Raw genomic sequence first — 25,306 nt, forward strand, 5'->3', positions numbered from 1 at the left:
CTTGTAAAGAGGTCCAAATCGAAAAATTTGGGGTAGGTGCAATGTAAAACAAAAAAATGACAAGGGTTTCTGAGAGGACTAACTAGTGTTTCCAAGTGGCCACACACCTCTCCAAAGTGGCCACACACCTCTCCAAGTGGCCACACACCTCTCCAAATTGGCCACACACCTCTCCAAAGTGGCCACACACCTCTCCAAGTGACCACACACCTCTCCAAGTGGCCACACACCTCTCCAAAGTGGCCACACACCTCTCCAAAGTGGCCACACACCTCTCCAAGTGACCACACACCTCTCCAAGTGGCCACACACCTCTCCAAAGTGGCCACACACCTCTCCAAGTGACCACACACCTCTCCAAGTGGCCACACACCTCTCCAAAGTGGCCACACACCTCTCCAAGTGACCACACACCTCTCCAAAGTGGCCACACACCTCTCCAAAGTGGCCACACACCTCTCCAAAGTGGCCACACACCTCTCCAAAGTGGCCACACACCTCTCCAAGTGACCACACACCTCTCCAAAGTGGCCACACACCTCTCCAAAGTGGCCACACACCTCTCCAAAGTGGCCACACACCTCTCCAAAGTGACCCCACACCTCTCTCCAAAGTGGCCACACACCTCAATGTACTTTCATGACTCAAAGAAGAGTGTTCAACTTTAAGGTGTTTATTTTTATAGCTCTCCTAGCTGTGCCGTTGAGGAACTAGAGCAAGCACAGTTGTTTTCTTTGGAACAAAACCCTGCATCCCCACCTTTACACAATTACTTTTGTTGTTTACGCAATCCAAAAACGGTCCAACGGTCCATTAAAAATAGCAATCTGGGTCAGGTGGGCATAATTTGAAATCTTGTTCTACTGCCAACATAACTAGCTAAGCTATAAAATACGATCTTACAGTGTTAGGACTTCACAAGGTAATTTCCGAGAAGCAGATCGTAATTTTGGTGCGCATAGAATGGCGTCATTCGTGGTCCACGTAACATTTTCTTCACAATTGGACACACATAGGCTCATTCTGTTCAATGCAACCTAGGGTATAACCCCATGTCAAACTGCATATCAAACATAATGATCATAAACGTTGACACTATATATTACTTGAGTTTTATTATATGGAAATGTGAAGTGCACATTTGGAATCATAGGTGTTTGGCTTGCTTGCATGACATCAAAGCGGTATTTATTAGAATCATCAACGTCTCATCTTTCAAAATACATTGAGTCCTCGTAATTTACAGCATTTCCCTCAGACAGCAAAACATTTGATAAAGTTGCCCAATTACCAGGAGGGATGGGGGAAACTTCTTGTCACACGATGCTCAAGTTCAGAATGGCTGTCAGTGAAAACCCATACAGAGCTGTCAACTGCAGAGCCTGAGCTCTGACTTCATGTATAGCATGTTACTGTACAGCCGCTGCATTCCAATTAAGGTGTTTATCAGTGATGAAATCTGACATTTTCAACTCGTATACGGGTAAGAGTGTAAAGGGTTAACCCATACAACACTGCCCCTAACCTCAAACAGAGCATGAAGACATACAGAAGAAAACAATAGACCCGAAACCAATTCAACTCCTGAGAGAAAGAAGACTTCCAGCTGAAGCATGTAGCGCTCTGCCAGGGAACCTTTCTTCCCTTTGAGCGGTGGGTCAGCGAGGGAAAGGGAGAGGGCTGGATGAGGAATCCATTAAAACAGAATGACAGCTAATCGGCTTAGGGAGAGCTGCTCTGTGGCCGAACCAAATGAAAGATTTTGGTTCCAAGACTCCATGTTCCATTTAAGCTCCCAGTGGAGCCGCATGAGCCCCCGATGGGGAGACAAACGACCAGCCACTTCAGGGATGAGGGGACAATTAAGCGCTACAAATGAATAAGCCCACTAGCCAGATCAGCTTTGAAGATGCATCAACTCTCTTTATTCTAGAGAACATTCCTGTAATAAAAGTGTTTCAAAGCGTACGTTTTTTTAAAACCTTTATTTAACTAGGCAAGTCAGTTAAAGAACAAATTCTTATTTTCAATGACGGCCTAGGAACAGTGGGTTAACTGCCTTGTTCAGGGGCAGAAAGACAGATTTTTACCTTGACAGCTCGGGGATTCGACCTTGCAACCTTTCGGTTACTAGTCCAATGCTCTAACCACTAGACTACCTGCTGCCCCGATACTGTGAACAGCATTGGTCCATCTAAAGACGTTGAGCTAGTATTTTCTGGTGTCTGCCTGCATAGATCTCATCCATTCTCTCAATCTTGTTACCGTTTATCTGTGGTCGGTGAATTGATCCAGGATCGTGATGTGGGCCCATGACAGTGCAGCCTCCTCTCCAGCCCACAGGAACAGGCAGGCGTGACATGGAAGTCTGGACCCCCATGCCCCTGTGCCTTGTGTGTGTGTGTGTGTGTGTGGGGGGGGGGGGGGGGGGGGGGGGGGGGGGCTCTGTCCCTGCCTCACAGGTCTGTTGCTGTTTCCTTTCCGGCTCTTTGAATAACTGCTTGCAAATAGCTATGAAACCCAAAGCTCCACTCCCACCTGTGGCATGGCAACCCCTCTGGACTGCTATGAAACCCAAAGCTCCACTCCCACCTGTGGCATGGCAACCCCTCTGGACTGCTATGAAACCCAAAGCTCCACTCCCACCTGTGGCATGGCAACCCCTCTGGACTGCTATGAAACCCAAAGCTCCACTCCCACCTGTGGCATGGCAACCCCTCTGGACTGCTATGAAACCCAAAGCTCCACTCCCACCTGTGGCATGGCAACCCCTCTGGACTGCTATGAAACCCAAAGCTCCACTCCCACCTGTGGCATGGCAACCCCTCTGGACTGCTATGAAACCCAAAGCTCCACTCCCACCTGTGGCATGGCAACCCCTCTGGACTGCTATGAAACCCAAAGCTCCACTCCCACCTGTGGCATGGCAACCCCTCTGGACTGCTATGTTGACATTTGTGTTGTTTTCTTCATTTCCGCTGTGCTGTTTCCAAGGGGAGTAGGTTCTCTAACAATGTGATAGGGAGGCAATGTTATCAGCTGGGGGGATAGGATAGCAACGGTCTAGTTAACATTGTAGGCACAACAATCTGGCTCAACTAAACACTATACGATATCACTATGGTCTATCTGTGGCTATGGCTGCAAAGAATAGTGCTTTTTAATGAACTGGCATGGACTGTACCTAATGCTGAAGTTACACTAAAAAGATCTTAGCTATGTGTGTAGCTTACTGCATGTATACTACTCCCTCAACACACGCCATTTCTAACTTTTACGATGTGAGAAACAGGTTTGTGAATTCTAACATGAGGGAGAGCAGAAGCTCTGTCTGTCAACTATGATTTCTTCAGCTCTGCCACACCCTGTAACCCTGTTCCCCTTTCTGTCCCAAATGGCACCCTATCCATTTCTAGTGCACTACTTTTGACCAGGGCCGATAGGGCACTTTATAGGGAATAGGGTGCCATTACGGAAGCATTCTCTGTAACACTGTTCCCCTTCCTGATCCTTCCCTACTACAGACTGCCAGTCAACCCCTGGTTCCTGACCACCCATTTGCTCATACCACCCCACCATCATGGCAGGCAGGCCTGTGGACACATGGCCAGTGAGGATTAGTGGAGCACAAGTGAAGACAAATTTACCCAGCCACACGCCACAAAGGCCTCGTTAGCACATGAAGGGGAGGCAAGCGGGGGGGGGGGGGGGGTCAACATCAGAGAGCAGCTTCCCAGCTACCAACACTACCCCAACGCCCAGCTCTCTGAACCAAGAACTAAAGAAAAAACGCCAATCCTATCCTCCCCCTTCCTGTCCACCTCTTGCAATGGTAGCGTGGCTAGAAGTTCAATAATTAAGAAAATGAAAACAGATGTGAAAACACTACAAAGATGCCAGATTCCAGGTATAAACATATATCTAAATTAAATCACCAACTATTCATTTCAAATAAATATTTTCCCTTCCACATGAAGTCAAAATCAAACGGAAATCAGTGAATTACAGTAAAAGCCCTTTGTAACTTGACCACAGGATCTGAGTGCAGACCATGGAACAGCGTTCAGCATTCAACCCTCTGTGTGTGAGGGAGGGAGGGAGGGAGGGAGGGACAGCCGCTGTTTGAGGCCCTACACTTTGGGTTCTTTCTTCTCCCTGTCTGATGAGACACCAGATTTCTCAATAAAACTGCAGTAACTCGAGTCAATGCCTCCGAGCACTTTTCAATTTATTCAACATCTAATGGGATATCGTGGAGAGCACCCATGAAGGTTGTGATATTGGTGGTAATATGATCTGTTTTCTTCGGTTCTGCACGGAGAGAGCTGTGGAATTTGACACTTGCGTCATGGTGCGGAGCGAGAGAGAGAGAGAGAGAGAGAGAGAGAGAGAGAGACAGAGAGAGAGAGAGAGAGAGAGAGAGAAAGAGATTAAGGAGAACAGGCAGGTCCAGAGAGTTTGTTCCCAGTTCATTTACCTTCTCGTAACATTTCTTTCTCTGTGTGTTTTTCAGTACAGACTCAAGGTCTGTGTGTGTGGAACATGGATACAGTGTGCCTGCCTGTAAAGAAAATAACATTCTGAGAATTACAATTGCGGGACAGGACACCCTTGCGATCCCTCTACCATATGCAGTAATCGTTACACCTCAACAGATGTAAGACACATGACCAATAGTGTGTTATGAACTAGTGTCCCTAGTACCACACATTCAGAGTTCTTACAGCAATATTCTTACTTACAAGGAATAACAGACCATTCCAGAGCCTATTGTTGTGCACATGGAGGACGGACATATATAGAAGGCAGAGAGAGTGACATTGACCTCTCACTCCAACAATCACCAGCGTAAACACAAGTCACCAGGCAGTCATGCACTCTAACCAGCAGCAGTCACATTCTGGTCAGATAAACCAGACGGATCCAGTGAAACAAGTGTTTATTTTAACTACTGTTACTAGTAAAAAACATGCCCCGATATCAATCAGGCACATCCCTATTTGGACACAAAATGTGACGTTCAGAGTTAACTTTGTTCCTGTATTGACACCCTGACATAACCCTGGAAGCCTATCCTGTTCTACTCCTGATGAAAACTAAATGTTGCTGCTGGTAGAGGTTATCACTTCTGCACTATCTGTACAGTATGTCTACACTCCATCCCACTGGCAGCATGTGAGGTCAACAGAACCATCATAAACAGTACTGTCAGGTTACTGAACCGTACTGTAGACGAGTTGGTACAAAACATTTTCCCCATAACCTTTAGAGTACAATGATACCCTGGGTTAATGGTAAGAGAACCAAGTGCATAGAGAAATAGATACAGTCTGCCTGTCTATCCCTCCTGGTCCAGGATCAGCCTATCTGCCTGTCTATTCCTCCTGGTCTAGGATCAGTCCCAGATGTTGGCTCAGTCTGAGCTTCTAGCGCCAGAGTAAGCTGCAAAAATCACCATAAATCACATTGTGTCACTTCCAACCAGCTCCCTACACACACACACACATCTCTATCCAACACTCCTTTCTAGTCACGCTTGTGTTGTCATCACATTAATAAATCCGGTAGTGTCATTCACGATGGTGCAGTATACAACTTTATAAATATGAGAAGTAGATTTGTGAGTACAGTACAAGCTGTGGGTCCCATCATGAAGCCATTCTCCATCTCACGTTGTTCCTCTACATCAGTGGTTCTCAAACTCTTAACCTCAGAATCCCCTTTTCTAGTGTTGAGGAACTTTCACTCAGGCCCCCCTTTAGCCAGGCCTGCTAGAAAACTCTGAGCTTGGTGATAGAAGCCCAGATCAACATGTGCTCCTATTACATGAGCCCAATCCTCAAAACTGATCAAACCCCCAGACAAAACATTTGGATGCCAGAGGCAGCAGGCATTAGTAAACAAACTGGGATGCTCGTGTGGCAAGAGGAAAAACACATCTGTCATCATGGCAGCCTGCAGTGTAGTAAATTCATTCACATATTAGTAAGTGAAGGGGATGCAGCGGGTGGGAGGGGGGGACACGGCCTGCCACTGGCCGATGAACAGCGATGCCTTTAATTGTGTTTTTGCGGTAACGCTTGGCGCCTCCTTTTCCTAGATCCTTGCGTCTTTTTTATTGTTTGTTTGTTCTTGTTTAAAGTGCTTTATCTTGATTGCACAGATACATCATGTATTTAAAAAAAACATAAAGTTGGGTTATATTTCATAATAGATGGGTTAGCTGACAACGTCACGAAAACGATGCACACGCTTGAATGGGGTAGAAGTCTGAGTTGTGATTCTGGATGGGCAGATAATGTAGCTACCAACAATGACAAGAAATTGCAATGTGGGGAATCGTAGTGGACTCGTTTCAGCTAGTTTAATCTTTTTCCTGATATCATGTCTTGTTTTGAGGTGTTTTGACTGATTTAATGTCAATGCTAATATGGGAAACAATTTGCTTGCTAGCTAACAAACAACTGTAACAATGTATTCATTGGGAAAATGTATTTATGTTTTCAATAAACATTTGAGACTAAATATAGTTTACACATTGTCAACAATCGAAGCCAACCTAGTCTGTTTTGCCCTATAGTGGCGCACGCATCGCTTTTATTGCTAAACAACCAACCCATCTATATACACATTCAATATCAATGACTACCAGCTGGATGGATGAAGGGTTCCAACAGACTCCTCCCATCACCGGTCAGTCATCAACACCAGCATAACACTGAAATAATGCTGCTGGGGTGGGGAGATTACAGTATGTACAACCTCTCACTCATTTCGAGACGGACCAACCGTGGTCCCACAATGGTTGAAAGACTGAGCCAGATGCAACGGTCAGAAATTAGCATCATACAGTGCATTTGTAAAGTATTCAGACCCCTTGACCTTTTCCACATTTTGTTGTGTTACAGACTTATTCTAAAATGGATTAGTTATTTGTTTCTCATCAATCAACACACAATACCCCATAATGACAACGTGAAAACAGGTTTTTAGAAATGTTTGCAAAAAACCCAGAAATACCTTCTTTACATAAGTATTCAGACCCGTTGCTATGAGACTCGAAATTGAGCTCAGGTGCATCCGGTTTCTATTGATCATCCTTGAGATGTTTCTACAACTTGATTGGAGTCCACCTGTGGTAAATTCAATTGATTGGACATGATTTGGATAGGTACACACCTGTCTATATAAGGTTCCACAGTTGACAGTGCATGTCAGAGCAAAAACCAAGCCATGAGGTCGAAGGAATTGTCCATAGAGCTACGAGACAGGATTTTGTTGAGGCACAGATCTGGGGAAGGGTACCAAAAAATGTCTGCAGTCACCAAGACTCTTCACAGAGCTGGCCGCCTGGACAAACTGAGCAATCGGGAGAGAAGGGCCTTGGTCGGGGAGGTGACCAAGAACCTGATGGTCACTCCTACATATCTCCAGAGTTCTCCTGTGGAGATGGGAGAACCTTCCAAAAGGACAACCATCCTGAGGGGCCCCCACTGATCCTCAACACAGGGACCTGTGTGTGTGCTTAGTCCCCTCCTGTACTCCCTGTTCACTCACGACTGCGTGGCCAAGCACGACTCCAACACCATCATTAAGTTTGCTGAGAATAAAACGGTGGTACAGCTGATCACCGACAATGATGAGACAGCCTAGAGAGAGGAGGTCAGAGGCCAGGCAGTGTGGTGTCAGGACAACAACCTCTCTCTCAAAATGAGCAAGACAAAGGAGATGATTGTGGGCTACAGGAAAAGAAGGGCCGAACACACCCCCATTCACATCGACAGGGCAGTAGTGGAGCGGGTCAAGAGTTTCAAGTTCCTTGGTGTCCACATCACCAACAAACTATCAAGGTCAAAACACACCAAGAAAGTCGTGAAGAGGGCACGACAATGCATTTCCCCCCTCACGATACTGAAAAGATTTGGCATGGGTTCCAAGATCCTCAAAATATTATACACCTGCACCGTCGAGAGCATCCTGGTTGCATCACTGACTGGTATGGCAACTGCTCGGCCTCCAACCGCAAGGTGCTATAGAGGGTAGTGCGTACGACCCAGCACATCACTGAGGCCAAGCTTCCTGCCATCGAGGACCTCTATACAGAGGAACGACCGCAAAATTACCAAAGACTCCAACCACCCTAGTCATAGACTGTTCTCTCTGCTACCGCACGGCAAGCGGTACCAGAGCGCCAAGTCTAGGTCCAAAAGGCTTCTTAACAGCTTCTACCTCCAAGCCATTCCTATTGACCCCCCCCACTTCAAAAAAATGTATACACTGCTGCTACTCGCTGTTCATTATCTATGCATAGTCACTTTACCCCTACCTACAGTGAGGGAAAAAAGTATTAGATCCCCTGCTGATTTTGCACGTTTGCCCACTAACAAAGAAATGATCAGTCTATAATTTTAATGGTAGGTTTATTTGAACAGTGAGAGACAGAATAACAGCAAAAAAATCCAGAAAAACGCATGCCAAAAATGTTATAAATTGATTTGCATTTTAATGAGGGAAATAAGTATTTGACCCCTCTGCAAAACATGACTTAGTACCTGGTGGCAAAACCCTTGTTGGCAATCACAGAGGTCAGACATTTCTTGTAGTTGGCCACCAGGTTTGCACACATCTCAGGAGGGAATTTGTTCCACTCCTCTTTGCAGATCTTCTCCAAATCATTAAGGTTTCGAGGCTGACGTTTGGCAACTCGAACCTTCAGCTCCCTCCACAGATTTTCTATGGGATTAAGGTCTGGACACCAGGACCTTAATGTGCTTCTTCTTGAGCCACTCCTTTGTTGCCTTGACCATGTGTTTTGTGTCATTGTCATGCTGGATACCCACCCACGACCCATTTTCAATGCCCAGGCTGAGGGAAGAAGGTTCTCACCCAAGATTTGACGGTACATGGCCCCGTCCATCGTCCCTTTGATGCGGTGAAGTTGTCCTGTCTCCTTAGCAGAAAAACACCCCCAAAGCATAATGTTTTCACCTCCATGTTTGACGGTGGGGATGGTGTTCTTGGGGTCATAGGCAGCATTCTTCCTCCTCCAAACACGGCGAGTTGAGTTGATGCCAAAGAGATCCATTTTGGTCTCATCTGACCACAACACTTTCACCCAGTTGTCCTCTGAATCACTCAGATGTTCATTGGCAAACCTCAGACGGGCATGTATATGTGCTTTCTTGAGCAGGGGGACCTTGCGGGCGCTGCAGGATTTCAGTCCTTCAAGGCGTAGTGTGTTACCAATTGTTTTCTTGGTGACTATGGTCCCAGCTTCCTTGAGATCATTGACAAGATCCTCCCGTGTATTCGGGGCTGATTCCTCACCGTTCTCATGATCATTGCAGGTGAGATCTTGCATGGAGCACCAGGCCGAGGAAGATTGACAGTTCTTTTGTGTTTCTTCCATTTGCGAATAATCGCACCAACTGTTGTCACCTTCTCACCAAGCTGCTTGGCGATGGTCTTGTAGCCAATTCCAGCCTTGTGTAGGTCTACAATCTTGTCCCTGACATCCTTGAAGAACTCTTTGGTCTTGGCCATGGTGGAGAGTTTGGAATCTGATTGATTGCTTCTGTGGACAGGTGTCTTTTATACAGGTAACAAGCTGAGATTAGGAGCACTCCCTTTAAGAGTGTGCTCCTAATCTCAGCTCGTTACCTGTATAAAAGACACCTGGGAGCCAGAAATCTTTCTGATTGAGAGGGGGTCAAATACTTATTTCCCTCATTAAAATGCAAATCAATTTATAACATTTTTGACATGCGTTTTTCAGGATTTTTTTGTTGTTATTCTGTCTCTCACTGTTCAAATAAACTTACCATTAAAATTATAGACTGATCATTTCTTTGTCAGTGGGCAAAGGTACAAAATCAGCAGGGGATCAAATACTTTTTTCCCTCACTGTACATGTACATATTACCTCAATTACCTTGATTAACCTGTACCCCCGCACATTAACTCAGGAACCTGGAACCCACGGTATAAAGCCTCGTTATTGTTATTTTATTTGTAGTCTTTTTATTTTTTCCACTTTACCTTGTTTTGTAAAGATTTTCTTAACTCTTATTTTTCTTAAAACGGCATTGTTGGTTAAGGTCTTGAAATCAAATCAAATCAAAGTTTATTTGTCATGTGCGCCGAATACAACAGGTGTAGAGCTTACAGTGAAATGCTTACTTACAGGCTCTAACCAATAGTGCGAAAGAAAAAGGTGTGTGTGTGTAGGTAAGTAAAGAAATAAAACAACAGTAAAAAGACATTTGAAAATAACAGTAGCAAATCTATATACAGGCACTGGTTAGTCAGGCTGATTGATATGTACATGTGGGTAAGGTTAAAGTGACTGTGCATATATGATGAACAGAGAGTAGCAGTAGCGTAAAAGAGGGGTTGGCGGGTGCTGGGTGGTGGGTGGTGGGACACAATGCAGATAGCCCGGTTAGCCAATGTGCGGGAGCACTGGTTGGTCGGCCCAATTGAGGTAGTATGTACATGAATGTATAGTTAAAGTGACGATGCATAAAAGATAAACAGAGAGTAGCAGCAGCGTAAAAGAGGGGTTGGGGGGGCACACAATGCAAATAGTCCGGGTAACCATTTGGTTATCTGTTCAGGAGTCTTATGGCTTGTGGGTAAAAACTTTTGAGAAGCCTTTTTGTCCTAGACTTGGCACTCATGCCATGCGGTAGTAGAGAGAACAGTCTATGACTGGGGTGGCTGGGGTTTCAAACGTCACTTGCTCTGAGACTTGGAGTAGTTATTCCCCTTGCTCTGCATGGGTAACACTGCTTCGAGAGTGGCTGTTGTCATTGTGTTCCTGGTTCGAGCCCAGGTAGGAGCGAGGAGAGGGACGGAAGCTATACTGTTACACTGGCAATCCTAAAGTGCCTATAAGAACATCCAACAGTCAAAGGTTAATGAAAGACAAATGGTATAGAGAGAAATAGTCCTATAATTCCTATAATTACTACAACCTAAAACGTATTACCTGGGAATATTGAAGACTCATGTTAAAAGGAACCACTAGCTTTCATATGTTCTCATGTTCTGAGCAAGGAACTTAAACGTTAGCTTTCTTACATGGCACTTATTGCACTTTTACTTTCTTCTCTTTGCATTATTTAAACCAAATTGAACATGTTTCATTATTTATTTAAGGCTAAATTGATTTTCTTGATGTATTATATTAAGTTAAAATTGGTGTTCATTCAGTATTGTTGTAATTGTCATTATTATAAATAAAAATCGGCTGATTAATCGGTATCGGCTGTTTTTGGTCCTCCATTAATCGGTATCAGTATCGGCGTTGAAAAATCATAATCAGTCGACCTCTGGTTTGGACCATTCTAGTATGTTGGTGATGTGGACACCAAGGAATTTGAAGCTCTCAACCTGCTCCACTACAGCCCCGTCGATGAGAATGGGGACGCGCTCGGTGCTCCTTTTCCTTAGTCTTGGTTACGTTGAGGGATAGGTTGTTATTCTGGCACCACCCGGAAAGGTCTCTGACTTCCTCCCTATAGGCTGTCTAGTCAGCAACCTAATGATGGTGTTGGACTGCCTGGCCATGCAGTCGTGGGTGAGCAGGGAGTACAGGAGGGGACTGAGAACGCACCCCTGGGGAGCTCCAGTGTTGAGGATCAGCGTGGCAGATGTGTTGCTACCTACCCTCACCACCTGGTGGCGGACCGTCAGGAAGTCCAGGATCCAGTTGCAGAGGGAGGTGTTTAGTCCCAGGTTCCTTAGCTTAGTGATGAGCTTTGAGGGTACTATGGTGTTGAACGCTGAGTTGTAGTCAATGAATAGCATTCTCACATAGGTGTTCCTTTTGTCCAGGTGGGAAAGGGCAGTGTGGAGTGCAATAGAGATTGCATCATCTGTGGATCTGTTTGGGCGGTATGCAAATTGGAGTGGGACTAGGGTTTCTGGGATAATGGTGTTGATGTGAGCCATGACCAGCCTTTCAAAGCACTTCATGGCTACAGACATGAGTGCTACGGGTCTGTAGTCATTTAGGCAGGTTGCCTTTGCGTTCTTGGGCACAGGGACTATGGTGGTCTGCTTGAAGCATGTTGGTATTACAGACTCAATCAGGGACATGATGAAAATGTCAGTGAAGACACCTGCCAGTTGGTCAGCACATGCCCGGAGCACACGTCCTGGTAATCCATCTGGCCCCGCAGCCTTGTGAATGCTGACCTGTTTAAAGGTCTTACTCTCGTCGGCTACGGAGCGCGTGATCACACAGTCGTCCGGAACAGCTGATGCTCTCATACATGCCTCAGTGTTGCTTGCCTTGAGGCGAGCATAGAAGTGATTTAGCTCGTCTGGTAGGCTCGTGTCACTGGGCAGCTCGCGGCTGTGCTTCCCTTTGTAGTCTGTAATACACTGCTCAAAAAAATAAAGGGAACACTTAAACAACACAATGTAACTCCAAGTCAATCACACTTCTGTGAAATCAAACTGTCCACGTAGGAAGGAACACTGATTGACAATACATTTCACATGCTGTTGTGCAAATGGAATAGACAGGTGTAAATTATAGGCAATTAGCTAGACACCCCCAATAAAGGAGTGGTTCTGCAGGTGGTGACCACAGACCACTTCTCAGTTCCTATGCTTCCTGGCTGATGTTTTGGTCACTTTTCAATGCTGGTGGTGCTTTCACTCTAGTGGTAGCATGAGTCTAAAACCCACACAAGTGGCTCAGGTAGTGCAGCTCATCCAGGATGGCACATCAATGCGAGCTGTGGCAAGAAGGTTTGCTGTGTCTGTCAGCGTAGTGTCCAGAACATGGAGGCGCTACCAGGAGACAGGCCAGTACATCAGGAGACGTGGAGGAGGCCGTAGGAGGGCAACAACCCACCAGCAGGACCGCTACCTCCGCCTTTGTGCAAGGAGGAGCAGGAGGAGCACTGCCAGAGCCCTGCAAAATGACCTCCAGCAGGCCACAAATGTGCATGTGTCTGCTCAAACGGTCAGAAAAAGACTCCATGAGGGTGGTATGAGGGCCCGACGTCCACAGGTGGGGGTTGGGCTTACATACAGCCCAACACCGTGCAGGACGTTTGGCATTTGCTAGAGAACACCAAGATTGGCAAATTCGCCACTGGCGCCCTGTGCTCTTCACAGATGAAAGCAGGTTCACACTGAGCACATGTGACAGACGTGACAGAGTCTGGAGACGCCGTGGAGAACGTTCTGCTGCCTGCAACATCCTCCAGCATGACCGGTTTGGCGGTGGGTCAGTCATGGTGTGGGGTGGCATTTCTTTGGGGGGCCGCACAGCCCTCCATGTGCTCGCCAGAGGTAGCCTGACTGCCATTAGGTACCGAGATCCTCAGACCCCTTGTGAGACCATATGCTGGTGCGGTTGGCCCTGGGTTCCTCCTAATGCAAGACAATGCTAGACCTCATGTGGCTGGAGTGTGTCTGCAGTTCCTGCAAGATGAAGGCTTTGATGCTATGGACTGGCCCGCCCGTTCCCCAGACCTGAATCCAATTGAGCACATCTGGGACATCATGTCTCGCCCCATCCACCAACGCCACGTTGCACCACAGACTGTCCAGGAGTTGGTGGATGCTTTAGTCCAGGTCTGGGAGGTGATCCCTCAGGAGACCATCCGCCACCTCATCAGGAGCATGCCCAGGCGTTGTAGGGAGGTCATACAGGCACATGGAGGCCACACACACTACTGAGCCTCATTTTGACTTGTTTTAAGGACATTACATCAAAGTTGGATCAGCCTGTAGTGTGGTTTTCCACTTTAATTTTGAGTGTGACTCCAAATCCAGACCTCCATGGGTTGATAAATTTGATTTCCATTGATCATTTTTGTGTGATTTTGTTGTCAGCACATTCAACTATGTAAAGAAAAAAGTATTTAATAAGAATATTTCATTCATTCAGATTTTTTTCCCACCTTTATTTAACCAGGTAGGCAACAACCCAGCATCTAGGATGTGTTATTTTAGTGTTCCTTTTTTTTGAGCAGTGTAGTTTGCAAGCCCTGCCACATCCGACGAGCGTCAGAGCTGGAGTAGTATCATTCAGTCTTAGCCCTGTATTGACGCTTTGCCTGTTTGATGGTTCGTTGCAGGGCATAGCAGGATTTCTTGTAAGCTTCTGGGTTAGAGTCCCGCACCTTGAAAGCAGCATCTCTACCCTTTAGCTCAGTGTGAATGTTGCCTGTAATCCATGCCTTCTGGTATGGGTATGTAAGTACAGTCACTGTGGGGACGACATCCTCGATGCACTTATTGATAAAGCCAGTGACTGATGTGGTGTACTCCTCAATGTCATCAGAAGAATCCCGGAACATGTTCCAGTCTGTGATAGCAAAACAGTCCTGTAGTTTAGCATCTGCTTCATCTGACCACTTTTTTATAGACCGAGTCACTGGTGCTTCCTGCTTTCATTTTTGCTTGTCAGCAGGAATCAGGAGGATAGAGTTGTGGTCGGATTTACCAAATGGAGGGCGAGGGAGGGCTTTGTACGCGTCTCTGTGTGTGGAGTACAGGTGATCTAGATTTTTTAGATTGGTAGAACTGATTTAAGTTTCCCTGCATTAAAGTCTCCGGCCACTAGGAGCGCCGCCTCTGGGTGAGTGGTTTCTTGTTAGCTTATTTCCTTATACAGCTGGCTGAGTGCGGTCTTAGTGCCGGCATCGGTCTGTGGTGGTAAATAAACAGCCACGAAAAGTATAGCTGAGAACTCTCTAGGTGAGTCCTGCTTGCTGTTGTTGTTGATTTGTTTTTGTCTAATCGGAGGTGAGTGATCGCTGTCCTGATATCTAGAAGCTCTTTTATGCCGTAAGATACGGTTGCAGAAACAATACGTACAAAATCATTTACAAATATCGTGAAAAAAACCACAGTAACAAATGGCAAATAGCTAATAACAAATAGCACAATTGGTTAGGAGACTGTAAAACGGCGGCCATCTCCTCCGGCGCCATTTTGGGCACCCTGAAAGGAAGCATTTCACTGTAAGATCTACACCTGTTGTATTTGCTGCATGTGACAAATCAAATTTGACTTGAAGCCAACTCAGTCTGCTGCGACTGACTGCTCCTGTGGTCCATCAACCAGCTCACTCTGTATAATAAATCCATACACCATTCATACACAATACTCCATACAGCAGTCATGCACAATACATACACTTCACACAAATGCAATTTATCACATTTGATACAAAATTTGAATGAATACTGGGCCATAATAGCAAGCTAAAGATGCTTGAGCCCTATAGTCATAAAAGTCTATAATCAGCCTTGCTTCACTTCTGAGCCTTGCTGGGTCCCAGTGGCTGACGCCTGCATACAATCAGTGAGGCTTTGGCTCCCCGTGATCCCATTGGCCAGTGCACTGATATCTTCAACGTAGTAACAGATATGCAATGAGAAAAAAGTGCAAAAGGAATCTTTTAATTTCCCTAAAATTGTGAACAGGTGTCGTCATGTAACTCTCTTGACTGGCTTCTGTAACCGGATCGAACAGTAAATCTTTTGTGCGATCAAATACAATAAAGTGGAAAACGAAAACTGTGAAAATATTTATACAAATGAAATGTGGTCCATGAAGCAGCAGTTGGCAAGGCAGCCAGAGACCAGCCTTAATGGGGAAAAGGTGTCAATACTTCAGTGAGTTAAACTCCAAACATCAAGGCAAGACATTTTAGTCCCGGTGTGGGTTAGACTTTAGTACCGGTGTGGGTTAGACTTTAGTCCCGGTGTGGGTTAGACTTTAGTCCCGGTGTGGGTTAGACTTTAGTCCCTGTGTGGGTTAGACTTTAGTCCCGGTGTGGGTTAGACTTTAGTCCCTGTGTGGGTTAGACTTTAGACCCGGTGTGGGTTCGACTTTAGTCCCGGTGTGGGTTAGACTTTAGTCCCGGTGTGAGTTAGACTTTAGTCCCGGTGTGGGTTTGACTTTAGTCCCTGTGTGGGTTAGACTTTAGTCCCGGTGTGGGTTAGACTTTAGTCCCTGTGTGGGTTAGACTTTAGTCCCGGTGTGGGTTAGACTTTAGTCCCTGTGTGGGTTAGACTTTTCTCCCGGTATGGGTTCGACTTTAGTCCCGGTGTGGGTTCGACTTTAGTTCCGGTGTGGGTTCGACTTTAGTCCCGGTGTGGGTTAGACTTTATTTCTGGTGTGGGTTAGATTTTAAAAAGGTTTCAGTCCCGGTGTGGGTTAGACCTTGCCTTTCCAACCACGCCAAATCATTTTTGGGACCAAACAAGTGAAGCATGGATTCATCTATGTTCCCATGTTTGATTCAGAGTTCACCAAGCAGACTGGTTGGGCTAATGAAAATACACTTGCCTGTTTCCATACTAAGTGGACCTCAGTGGGGATCTCATAGCTTAATGCTCCTATTACATGACCTACCGTCTTCTGGGGTCAAATCCACGATTCATGACGGTCTCCTTCAAAGCCAACACGGCAGGAGGCACTGAAGTCTAATTCTGCATCTGCACAATTATGTGACCCTACCCTAGTTAACGTGTACGTTCCCTGACTGCAAAATACATGGAAGTCAAATTGGCGGCCCCCTTTGAACACTTCTTATTGGTGCCACGTAAACAACACGCCGCCCCCGGGCTTGGTTTAGGAGGCGAGAGGAGGCAAGCCAACAAATAAAACAAGAACAAGTTTAAGAAACATGACTAAACAGCATCTCCAGGCCCGTGTCGGCGCTTCAAACACAGGCTGGCACCCAGAGCACCCTGGCACAGGCAGGGGGAGGGGGAGCAGCTGCTGCTGAGGTCATCTGGGCAGCTGCCTCTTTCCACACCTCACAGGCCCAGCCAGCCAACACTGGGACCCAGACAGCCATCATTGTGGCCCGGCCTCCACGCTTCAAATAACTACGGCAGACCTATTCTCCATTCAGACTCTCTCTCTCACTCTCTCTACCCTCTTGTGTTACAATAAAAAATGTTTTACTCTGCATCGTTGGGAAGGGGTCGTAAGCAATCATTTCACGGTAAAGTAACACCAGTTGTATTTGGCGAATGTGATAAATAAAAACGAATTCGATTTTCTCTTTCTCTCTCTCTCTTCAGTCGTGACATTTGTATTTGAGTGATCTGATTAGTCGTTTATTCAAGCACCACTACGCTCCCACAAGTCACAACTTCTCGACCAATCCAGAAGTTGACACGTTCACACAGCACAAGCAAGCTATCCTGAGCAAAAAGAAGCGTCCATCAATCTACTCGCTGTGGTATTTATTTTAGGGAAAATGATTTACAAAAGTAAACTTTCAATAGTGAACATACTATCAATATACTGGCTACTGTTGATAGTCGACTAAAAAAGCTACAAAAATACACTATAGCATCTGTCTTGGCTAGCCTACTGTAGCCAGCTTGATACTGCTTTTGGAATCACAGTTCTCTTAAAGGTGCAGCATCCTATTTTGAGATGACAAAAACTATTCTCAAAATGACATACTTTAGAAACTATAATTAATGCAATGAATAAAATGCAATTCTTAAGAATAGAGTAATGACTTGCATTGCTAAATTCTATTAAACAGGTTTTTAATACATCATTATAAACAAAAGAGGCTGCAGGTAGCCTAGCGGTTAGCGCATTGGGCCAGTAACCAAAAGGTTACTTGTTCGAATCCACAATCCGACAAGGTGAAAAATCTCCAAGGCACTTAACCCTAATAATGGTAGACCCTGGCCGTGACCCCACTCTCCAAAGGTTGATTAAGGGGAGCTGGGATATGCAAAAATATTGTATTTATTTATTATACATATAGCCTCATTAATAGCTGCATATAGAGAGAAAGCATGCCAACCTATAGGCCCTGCCTGACCCCAATGCATTTAGAAACTATACCATGTCCGTGCCAGTAGAAATTTTGTTTGGGCCAGTAGATTTTTGGTACCATTCCACTGATTCCGCTCCAGTCATTACCACAAGTCTGTTCTCCCCAATTAAGGTGCCACCAGCCTCCTGTGGTTAGCACTGTGGTTGATTTATAGTGAACAGAGCCAATGTGAGGGTCCGTTAGTACTGTAGTAGTGAACAGACCCAGTGTGAGGGTCCGTTAGTACTGTAGTAGTGAACAGAGCCAATGTGAGGGTCTGTTAGTACTGTGGTAGTGAACAGACCCAGTGTGAGGGTCTGTTAGTACTGTGGTAGTGAACAGACCCAGAGTGAGGGTCCGTTAGTACTGTGGTAGTGAACAGACCCAGTGTGAGGGTCCGTTAGTACTGTAGTAGTGAACAGACCCAGTGTGAGGGTCCGTTAGTACTGTGGTAGTGAACAGACCCAGTGTGAGGGTCCGTTAGTACTGTAGTAGTGAACAGAGCCAATGTGAGGGTCTGTTAGTACTGTGGTAGTGAACAGACCCAGTGTGAGGGTCCGTTAGTACTGTAGTAGTGAACAGACCCAGTGTGAGGGTCCGTTAGTACTGTGGTAGTGAACAGACCCAGTGTGAGGGTCCGTTAGTACTGTAGTAGTGAACAGAGCCAATGTGAGGGTCTGTTAGTACTGTGGTAGTGAACAGACCCAGTGTGAGGGTCCGTTAGTACTGTGGTAGTGAACAGACCCAGTGTGAGGGTCCGTTAGTACTGTAGTAGTGAACAGACCCAGTGTGAGGGTCCGTTAGTACTGTGGTAGTGAACAGACCCAATGTGAGGGTCCGTTAGTACTGTGGTAGTGAACAGACCCAATGTGAGGGTCCGTTAGTACTGTGGTAGTGAACAGACCCAGTGTGAGGGTCCGTTAGTACTGTGGTAGTGAACAGACCCAATGTGAGGGTCCGTTAGTACTGTGGTAGTGAACAGACCCAGTGTGAGGGTCCGTTAGTACTGTGGTAGTGAACAGAGCCAATGTGAGGGTCCGTTAGTACTGTAGTAGTGAACAGACCCAGTGTGAGGGTCCGTTAGTACTGTGGTAGTGAACAGACCCAATGTGAGGGTCCATTAGTACTGTGGTAGTGAACAGACCCAGTGTGAATGTCCGTTAGTACTGAACAGACCCAGTGTGAGGGTCCGTTAGTACTGTAGTAGTGAACAGACCCAGTGTGAGGGTCCGTTAGTACTGTAGTAGTGAACAGACCCAGTGTGAGGGTCCGTTAGTACTGTGGTAGTGAACAGACCCAGTGTGAGGGTCCGTTAGTACTGTGGTAGTGAACAGACCCAGTGTGAGGGTCCGTTAGTACTGTAGTAGTGAACAGACCCAGTGTGAGGGTCCGTTAGTACTGTGGTAGTGAACAGACCCAATGTGAGGGTCCGTTAGTACTGTGGTAGTGAACAGACCCAATGTGAGGGTCCGTTAGTACTGTGGTAGTGAACAGACCCAGTGTGAGGGTCCGTTAGTACTGTGGTAGTGAACAGACCCAATGTGAGGGTCCGTTAGTACTGTGGTAGTGAACAGACCCAGTGTGAGGGTCCGTTAGTACTGTGGTAGTGAACAGAGCCAATGTGAGGGTCCGTTAGTACTGTAGTAGTGAACAGACCCAGTGTGAGGGTCCGTTAGTACTGTAGTAGTGAACAGACCCAATGTGAGGGTCCATTAGTACTGTGGTAGTGAACAGACCCAGTGTGAATGTCCGTTAGTACTGAACAGACCCAGTGTGAGGGTCCGTTAGTACTGTAGTAGTGAACAGACCCAGTGTGAGGGTCCGTTAGTACTGTAGTAGTGAACAGACCCAGTGTGAGGGTCCGTTAGTACTGTGGTAGTGAACAGACCCAGTGTGAGGGTCCGTTAGTACTGTGGTAGTGAACAGACCCCGTGTGAGGGTCCGTTCGTACTGTGGTAGTGAACAGACCCAGTGTGAGGGTCCGTTAGTACTGTGGTAGTGAACAGACCCAATGTGAGGGTCCGTTAGTACTGTGGTAGTGAACAGACCCAGTGTGAGGGTCCGTTAGTACTGAACAGACCCAGTGTGAGGGTCCGTTAGTACTGTAGTAGTGGACAGACCCAGTGTGAGGGTCCGTTAGTACTGTAGTAGTGAACAGAGCCAATGTGAGGGTCCGTTAGTACTGTGGTAGTGAACAGACCCAGTGTGAGGGTCCGTTAGTACTGTAGTAGTGAACAGAGCCAATGTGAGGGTCCGTTAGTACTGTAGTAGTGAACAGAGCCAATGTGAGGGTCCGTTAGTACTGTGGTAGTGAACAGACCCAGTGTGAGGGTCCGTTAGTACTGTGGTAGTGAACAGAGCCAGTGTGAGGGTCCGTTAGTACTGTGGTAGTGAACAGACCCAGTGTGAGGGTCCGTTAGTACTGTAGTAGTGAACAGACCCAGTGTGAGGGTCCGTTAGTACTGTGGTAGTGAACAGACCCAGTGTGAGGGTCCGTTAGTACTGTGGTAGTGAACAGACCCAGTGTGAGGGTCCGTTAGTACTGTAGTAGTGAACAGACCCAGTGTGAGGGTCCGTTAGTACTGTAGTAGTGAACAGAGCCCAAAAGGCACCCTAATTCCATATATAGTGCACTACTTTTGCACTATATAGGGAATAGGGCGCCATTTGGGATGTAGCCAATATGAGGCTGAGGGTGGGTCTGTGGTAATGGCTTCCCTCCTTTTTGAGTCTGATTTACCACCAGTGGAGTTAATTACCCTCCTTCCTTTGTCCCAATGGCAGCCATTCTGGCCACGCAGCCAGGGGCCACATACGCTGAAGCCCAGTTCCTGCTGTTTAAACACTGACTCTGTTTAGACTGATGGAGAACTTGTTTGTGTTCCCAAAGACGGCAATAATTGTTGCCAGTTTGGCTTTTTTACAATATCAGTTAAGTGTCTACAGACATCTGTCTGAGCATGTTCATTCCAACATTTCCCTGAGTTGTTAGGACACTAGTCAGACTATGAATAATGACCAGCTAAAGAAAACAACCTCTCAAGATAAAACCCTGGCATTGGGAATGAGCACGCTCCACACTGGCCTCGAACACACAGTCACACACAGTCAAACTCACTCATATGCAAGCACACACGTTCAACCAAAACAATCTGAATAGGAAAAGCTCTCTCTCTATCTCTCTCACTCACACAAACACACACACACTCATCCGTGGCATGAGGGTTCAAGTCCTTAAATAGTTGGGGTTTGGAAGGAGGGAGGGCAATCACAAGACCAGCCCATGGATGGATGACCCCCCTCCATCCCAGCGTCCATCTCTCCCCAGGACACCCTGCCAAATTAGGCCCTGATTCATTAGGCAGACAGCCTCAGACATGACATGGCTTATAACCATCACACCTGAACACAGGCAGGCACCACCCATAGACAGGGCTGGGGGGTGGTTGGGGTCACAGAGAACCAAGGAGGAGGAGAGTAGTAGGGTTATATTTCTGTGTCTTATTGTCCAATTTCACTGGTTTCTGGCCTGGCGTCAGGGTGGTGGTGGTGATTCTCTAACAACATGAATGAATGTTGCTGTCTGTGAGGACAAGGAGCCATTCCACTGATAAGAATGATAAGAGGAGAACCACTAACCAACCAACCAGTGGTAGAGCAGCCGTGTGAAATAATAAAACATATTAGATCCACTTGGCTCCCGTCGAGGTAGAGGAGGAGATACTGTACTGACTGTGTAGTAGTGGATAGCTTGGTTTCAGGTCTGTTCATGCTGTCTTGGTCATTGTCACACCCCAAGGCATTAAACAGATCTGGGATCCGGCAAGGTGGATGGGAGGGGGGAGGAGACTCACCGACGACGATGAGGGTGTAGTTGATGTTGACGCTGCCGAAGCCATTGGTGGCCTTGCAGATGAAGGTACCTGCGTCTTCGGCCTCCACCTCTTTGATGCGCAGTGCCTGCCGAAGCACCCGGAAGCGCATCCAGCCACTGTGGATGTTGCGGCCATCCTTTGCCCACATGATGAGTGGTGGAGGGTCGCCCTCCACGGGGCACTGCAGCTTCATGGTGCGCCCGATCCGCACCGTCTGCCGGTGGGCGATCTTCTCTGCCACGTGGGGAGGGCCTGGGATGAGAGGGAGACGTAACAGTGTTATAATGGGACCTACAGTAGATTACAGACAACTGAATCAATCAGTAATATGCAGCTACAATGTTTGCTACTTCAGGTAAATATGGGCTGCCATACAGAACAGAACAATGCTGAGCCTGGTACTGACTATAATATGAACTGAGATCAACCTTCTGCCATACAGAACAGAACAATGCTGAGCCTGGTACTGACTATAATATGAACTGAGATCAACCTTCTGCCATACAGAACAGAACAATGCTGAGCCTGGTACTGACTATAATATGAACTGAGATCAACCTTCTGCCATACAGAACAGAACAATGCTGAGCCTGGTACTGACTATAATATGAACTGAGATCAACCTTCTGCCATACAGAACAATGCTGAGCCTGGTACTGACTATAATATGAACTGAGATCAACCTTCTGCCATACAGAACAATGCTGAGCCTGGTACTGGCTATAATATGAACTGAGATCAACCTTCTGCCATACAGAACAGAACAATGCTGAGCCTGGTACTGACTATAATATGAACTGAGATCAACCTTCTGCCATACAGAACAGAACAATGCTGAGCCTGGTACTGACTATAATATGAACTGAGATCAACCTTCTTCCATACAGAACAGAACAATGCTGAGCCTGGTACTGACTATAATTTGAACTGAGATCAACCTTACATCAACATTAAACAGAAGCTGGTGTGCTCTGATCTGAGGATTAGAAAAACAATGCCTGTGAGCAGATATTAAGATGAAATAAAAGTTAGAGTGGAGAGGGGGAATTTGAGGGGGTGATTTAACGAGGGAGAGAGAATAAAATGCGTAGGAGAGCATTTTACATGTTGGATGTGGAGACCAGCAGTCTAGAATAGTCCCCTGTGAGCAGCACGGCTAGATCAGTCCCCTGTGAGCAGCACTTCTAGATCAGTCCCCTGTGAGCAGCACTTCTAGATCAGTCCCCTGTGAGCAGCACTTCTAGATCAGTCCCCTGTGAGCAGCACTTCTAGATCAGCCACCTGTGAGGAGCACGTTTAGATCAGTCCCCTGTGAGCAGCACGTTTAGATCAGTCCCCTGTGAGCAGCACTTCTAGATCAGTCCCCTGTGAGCAGCACTTCTAGATCAGTCACCTGTGAGCAGCACGTCTAGATCAGTCCCCTGTGAGCAGCACGGCTAGATCAGTCCCCTGTGAGCAGCACGTTTAGATCAGTCCCCTGTGAGCAGCACGTTTAGATCAGTCACCTGTGAGCAGCACGTTTAGATCAGTCCCCTGTGAGCAGCACGTTTAGATCAGTCCCCTGTAAGCAGCACGTTTAGATCAGTCCCCTGTGAGCAGCACGTTTAGATCAGTCCCCTGTGAGCAGCACGTTTAGATCAGTCCCCTGTGAGCAGCACATCTAGATCAGTCCCCTGTGAGCAGCACATCTAGATCAGTCCCCTGTGAGCAGCACATCTAGATCAGTCCCCTGTGAGCAGCACGTCTAGAACAGTCCCCTGTGAGCAGCACGGCTAGATCAGTCCCCTGTGAGCAGCACGGCTAGAACAGTCTTTCTGAATAAATCACATCACATTTCCACCGGGTTCAGTCCCTGGGCACCAGAGGTCAACACGTCATTACTGCCTTGTAACGTGCACATCTTCAACCCCTTGTACAAAGTCAGCCCTTCCAATTGCCAAAGTGACAAAGGAAAAATGCTAAAAATGCAACATTTCTGACTACAGTACAACTAGTGCTTCATGTGTTTAGTGTTAGCCATCCATAGTGGTGTGCAGTGATGTGTTGAGCGAGGCTTTAGTGCTAGCTTCTCCAGCCCACACACTACAGTACATGGCACACTCCCTGGAAGCAGTCTGGAGGCAGTCTAGTCTGGAGGCTTTAGTGCTAGCTTCTCCAGCCCACACACTACAGTACATGGCACACTCCCTGGAAGCAGTCTGGAGGCAGTCTAGTCTGGAGGCTTTAGTGCTAGCTTCTCCAGCCCACACACTACAGTACATGGCACACTCCCTGGAAGCAGTCTGGAGGCAGTCTAGTCTGGAGGCTTTAGTGCTAGCTTCCCCAGCCCACACACTACAGTACATGGCACACTCCCTGGAAGCAGTATGGAGGCAGTCTAGTCTGGAGGCTTTAGTGCTAGCTTCTCCAGCCCACACACTACAGTACATGGCACACTCCCTGGAAGCAGTCTGGAGGCAGTCTAGTCTGGAGGCTTTAGTGCTAGCTTCTCCAGCCCACACACTACAGTACATGGCACACTCCCTGGAAGCAGTCTGGAGGCAGTCTAGTCTGGAGGCTTTAGTGCTAGCTTCCCCAGCCCACACACTACAGTACATGGCACACTCCCTGGAAGCAGTCTGGAGGCAGTCTAGTCTGGAGGCTTTAGTGCTAGCTTCTCCAGCCCACACACTACAGTACATGGCACACTCCCTGGAAGCAGTCTGGAGGCAGTCTAGTCTGGAGGCTTTAGTGCTAGCTTCTCCAGCCCACACACTACAGTACATGGCACACTCCCTGGAAGCAGTCTGCAGGCAGTCTAGTCTGGAGGCAGTGTGATAGTTTCACTTTTTATGTCTGTGGGAAATGGTAACCACAGTCCCTTGTCAGCTGGCCACATCTCCCTCCTTACTCTTCAGCTACCGGGCTGTGGCTGGACAGATTCACTGGGTTGTTTGTGTTCTGGTCTTACTACTGTTTGTGTGTGTGTGTGTGTGTCAGTATCACTATAATGTGCTCCTTGGTTAGTCATTATTACAGGGTTAAAACTAAGGTGCCCACCTGAGTAACACCAGACAGAAATCTTTCCCTCCACCATGCTGTGAGTCATGCTCATGCCCGTTAGCGTAAAGCTAATTCCAGATTTGATTAATATGACTTGCATGAAATGTAACTCGATGGAGCCTGTGATGAGAAACATATATACACAGCAGTTCAGAGGTTGGCATAAATTTGATTTGGTGGGTCGTTAGAGAAGCATTTTTGCCGTTCTCACTCAAACAATGGCTGTTCAGCTTTAACTGTCACTGTTACGTCCGTTGTTGGAATGAGACCAAGGTGCAGCGTGGTAAGCGTACATCTTTATTTAATTTTGATGAACACCAAAAAAAAATAAAATAAAGATAAACGAATGTAACGTTCTGCAGGCTACACAGTAACTGTACAAAAACAAGATCCCACAACTGAAGGTGGGAAAAAGGGCTGCCTAAGTGTGATCCCCAATCAGAGACAATGATAAACAGCTGCTTCTGATTGGGAACCATACTAGGCCAACAAAGAAATAGAAACATAGATTTGCCCACCCAAGTCACACCCTGACCTAACCAAATAGAGAATAAAAAAGGCTCTC

General features: G+C 46.7%; 1 protein-coding gene across 1 annotated transcript in view; it reads right to left on the reverse strand.

Annotated features, from left to right (window-relative positions):
• Positions 1 to 25,306, reverse strand: part of LOC109905028 (fibroblast growth factor receptor like 1) — a 103,791-nt gene that overhangs the window by 41,391 nt on the left and 37,094 nt on the right. The window contains exon 3 of the mRNA XM_020502151.2: positions 21,679 to 21,951. Within this exon, the coding sequence (XP_020357740.1) occupies positions 21,679 to 21,951 (273 nt within the window). The remainder of the gene's footprint in view (positions 1 to 21,678; positions 21,952 to 25,306) is intronic.

Source organism: Oncorhynchus kisutch, linkage group LG15 (genome assembly GCF_002021735.2).
Source record: "Oncorhynchus kisutch isolate 150728-3 linkage group LG15, Okis_V2, whole genome shotgun sequence".
NCBI lineage: Eukaryota > Metazoa > Chordata > Actinopteri > Salmoniformes > Salmonidae > Oncorhynchus > Oncorhynchus kisutch.